The sequence below is a fragment of the Phalaenopsis equestris genome, unplaced genomic scaffold (assembly GCF_001263595.1).
Source record: "Phalaenopsis equestris unplaced genomic scaffold, ASM126359v1 Scaffold000313, whole genome shotgun sequence".
Taxonomy (NCBI): Eukaryota; Viridiplantae; Streptophyta; class Magnoliopsida; order Asparagales; family Orchidaceae; genus Phalaenopsis; species Phalaenopsis equestris.
The window spans coordinates 130,235-134,556 of NW_018164755.1; the positions used below are offsets into that span (position 1 = coordinate 130,235).

The 4,322-nt window shown below is 39.1% G+C and overlaps 1 protein-coding gene across 1 annotated transcript in view; it reads left to right on the top strand.

The window, feature by feature from the left end:
- Positions 1–3,360: 3,360 nt before the first annotated feature.
- The window catches only part of LOC110025605 (probable LRR receptor-like serine/threonine-protein kinase At1g34110), a 34,494-nt gene continuing 33,532 nt past the window's right edge, over positions 3,361–4,322 (top strand). The window contains 1 exon segment of the mRNA XM_020726182.1: positions 3,361–3,498. Coding sequence (XP_020581841.1) covers positions 3,361–3,498 — 138 coding nt within the window.

Below are 4,322 nucleotides of genomic sequence, written 5' to 3' on the forward strand. Positions count from 1 at the left end.
GCAGGAGTACATCTTGTCTTCAGACACTTTTGGCTTATAGCCATGTTTCTCGAGCCATGTGACCTTGACGTCGGCTCTGTTATGAGGATACGCCATCTTGTGACATTTTTGGCTTCGTAGCAGTTTTATGACACTTCTCGAGCACTCTAGTCAACTTTTATGAGAATATATTATCATATCCGACTTACTACCCTTTTGATACTTCTCAGGACATAAGTCCATTTTAGTTTAGTTTGTTTATTAGAGTATCCACTCTTCAAACATCCCTGACCACATGCCATTTATGTTGGGTGCCCCTAAAACCATATGACTTTATAGTCGGTTTGATGATGAGTGCGCCTCAACTGGCCAGCCAGATCCCGCCTATTTTAGGATCTTTATAATTTCTAGCCACCTCATTATGGTGATGAGCATTCCTTCTCCATGGGAGTTGATCCAACTCACAATCAGGCTCCTATCGAGAGAACGTAGTAGGAGACTTGTGGTCACATGAGATGATTGAGCCTCCTCCCATGTTTTCATTTTGAATAAGGTCAGGAAAATTTTGGGTTCCCATCTCTATTCATTTGAATTTGGTCAGATAGAGAGTGGTTACCTCTTGCGACTAGGGGTGGCCTTTATGCTAAAAGCCTATATGCAGGAGATGAAAGACTTGGGTCACACGAGATGATTTCGACTTTCCATACTATATAATCATTGGAATAGTTGCCACTTTAGCCAAGATGTCATCGTCTTTATGACCACTTGGACTGTCGTGATGGGTGCCACCCTCCGAGAGAACCTTCTAGTTAGTTCTTCGCATGAGAGCATAGCAAGAGACCTTATCACACTAGATGATCGGGCCTTCTCGATCGGCCATACTATATAGTCACTAGTTTAATTGCCACCTCTGATCAGGATATGTTGTGCTTTATAGTAGCTTGATTGAAGTGTTGGGTGTTTTGTCTCAAGGATATCAGTTAGACTAGCAACTGGGGTCCCTTTCAAGAGAAACATAACAAGAGACTTGGTCACACAATATGATTGAGCCTTCTCCCCTACCATTTTTTGGTCACACAAGATGATTGAGCCTTCTCCCCTACCATTTTGAATGTGGTCAGATATGGGTTTTTCATCAGATTTTTTTTTTTTATTTTGAATGAGTTCATATTGATCAATATTATCATTTCAAATGAGGTCAGGCAAACCCTTAGCCAAAAATGTCCAGTTTATTTGGCGTGGTTGGGTCCTTCTCCCAACTGTTTCGAATGTGGTCAGGTATGAGGTTTTCATTGATTTTGTTGTTTTGAATGAGGTCACACAGATCAATATTGTCATTTCGAATGAGGTTGAAAAAATCCTTATTCATTCAAAGATGTCTAGTTTATCTAGCCTGGCTGAGCTCTTCGGTGGACAGTTAGCTTCGACTGTTGACCACCACCCCCAACCATACCCTGCCCTGTTTTTCTACCCTGGTTGGGATCTTTTGTGGTTATGCCTCTACGACCTCTGAACCACCCTCTTAGGTTATGCCTTTGTGGCCTCTGAGCCTATTTTCGTGGTTATGCCTCTACGGCCTTTAAACCACCCTCCTAGGTTATGCCTTTTACGGCCTCTGAACATATTTTCATGGTTATACCTCTATATCCTCTGAATTACCCTTCCAAATCATGCCTTTACGGCCTCTAAACCCATTTTTGTGGTTGGTCGGTCACGATTGGCTAGCCATGCTCTCAGTCATACCCAGTCCAATTCATCTAGTCTGGCTGAGCTCTTTGGTGGACAGTTAGCTCTGCCTACTAACCACCACCCCCAACCAAACATGTCTAATTTATCAATCCTAGATGGGGTGTTCTCTTAGTCTTCTCTTGGAATGTCACCTAGACTACCAGGAGAGTCTTTCCTTTGAGGATGCACTATGCCTCAGCAGTGCGACACACTTATTGGGGGTCCTTTGTTGGCATCAATTTTTGATATCATAAATTTAGGAGGTCCGCTTGAGTACTAAGGAATGTTGCTTGAAGCACATGTTGACTCCTGTACCGCGAGACATCCATTTTGGACCTTTGTGCGTGTGTTGAGGAGCATATTTTTGAGGTTGTTTTGCTAGGCTATGGCTTTCGCTTATGCGAAGGCCTGTTGACATTCTGTTTATCGGACGACTCCGATTAGGCCAATGAATATTATGTGTCACGACGCACATGAAATTGGCTTGAATTGGCCCGGTCATCAATGAAGTCGCCGAAATGACCCCGAACAAAAAAACAGTCCGCGCGAGCATGTCTAAAACATCACCATTTTACCTAGGGAGCACGTTCATTTCGCCACAACTTTGAGATGGGTCAGAATGCATGAATTATATTTTTTTGCCTAATCATAAAAAAAGTGGCCTGAACGACCCCATATGATAAAACAGACCATCTCAGTGTGTCCGGAACCTCAATTTTACTTACGGAGGATGTTCATTTTACCATGATGACACGTTCGGCAAAAAAATGCTCCGAGAGTTTTAAATAAAAAAAATAATTATAATAATATTATTATTAATATTAATATTATTATTATTATAAAAATAAAAAAATGATACTATCTTTTTTTTTAATCTCACAGAACCTCTCTCTTACTGATCTTATCGCATTCGGCCTGCTGCTCCATCCCTCTCGAGCCTGATGCGATGGAAATATAGTTGTGTAAATTTTATAAAATTGACTTCGTTTTATAACGGTGCCAAAATCTTGATGTGGTATTTTATAAATAATAAATTTAAACTCTTAATGTCAGTATTCTATGCAAGTATACGTATCGTTATCAAGTAATATAAGATTTTCTATTTAAGTCTCAAAAATCAATCCCACGAGAAAAGTTTAAATTTAAAATAATAAACTAACTAGGAAATTTATAACTAAAATGAAATTACTGTCACTAATTTTGAATGTTTAAGATACTATAAAAACTAAATTATTAACTACTAGCAGAATTTAAATGCAGAGTTTTAAAATAGTAACTACTAAACTATGTTTATGTGATAAAGTTTTCTTGTATGAAAAAACATCTTTCCCACTATAAATCACTATAATGAGTTTTTTGTGAAATGAGATGAGATAAATGTTTAAACTTGTATTGTGCCAAATAGGAGCAATTTTAATTCTCTACCCTAATTCAGTGTTGTAGAAAATCGTTAGCTAATTGACCAAAGAAAAATATATTGAGATTTTCATACCTAATTTACACTGATTTTGATGATTTTGCACTTTAAAGAAAGGTATTTTTGATTTTTTGTTGCAGGTATGTTGAATTATGGTCATTGGAGCAAAAAGATGCAAAAAGTAGCAAATTTGGAGCGAAAACGACCAAAATATGATGTTCTGAGTTAGGGCGCCGATGGCGATCCCAACGGCGCCGATGGCGATCCCAACGGCGCCGACGGCGAGCCCAATGGCGAGAATTTCCCAAGACTCCAGATTTAAATATTCTAGAAGGCCGCCGACGGCGCCCTCAAGGCCACCAGCGAGATCGGCGGTTATCTCAACAGGTGCATTGAATGTGGACGATTTTTTAGGGAATGCTTAGGCAACTCTTGGCAAAACTCTTCTACAACTTTAAGAGAAACTTTTGGCCAAAAAAAAAAGAAAGGTGTGTCTGTGTGTAAGGGAGAGTATAGGGGAGAAGAGTGTGTAGAGAGTGTGTAGAGAGTGTGTAGAGTATAAAGAGTTTAATTTAGGGTTAGATTGTGAGGAATTCTTCGAGAGATTGTAAGAGTGGAGGGAAAGTGAGAGATTGCTTCCTCCTTACCACTTTGAAGAAGAATTCTGTGCACTGAAAAGAAAGGAAGAGATTCAGAGGAACTTCGAGGAGTTTTCTTGGGGAGGAATTAGAGATAATTAGAGATAAGTGAGAGATAAGTGGTATTTACTTATTGCAGTTTGTATGACTTTGCTTTTATATTTAAATTTCAAGTTTTTTTGTATCTTCACCACGAGTTCTGAGTAGTTTTCTCTGTCTTTCTCCTTGTCTTGAGATTTTGTGAAATGCTGATTTGAATTGGTTGAGCCGTGAGAATGTTAAATAAGTTGTGATGATCTTTTCACTTCGATCTTAATTTACTTTCACTTTGGCCAATTGATTTGTTAAAATATGTTGAGTTTTACAACTAAAGTGAAGATTCCGTCAAAGATTCAGGGAGGTCAAAGTCCTTGAAAGTTGGGTGCAAATAAATAGGGAAATAAAATTATCGGGCGTAGAATTGGAGATTTTCGAGTGACAGACTAAAATCCTCAATTCGGTCCTATCATTTGGGTGCTGAAGTGTAGATGTTAGCCCTCAGGCAAGGAGAACGTGGGAGC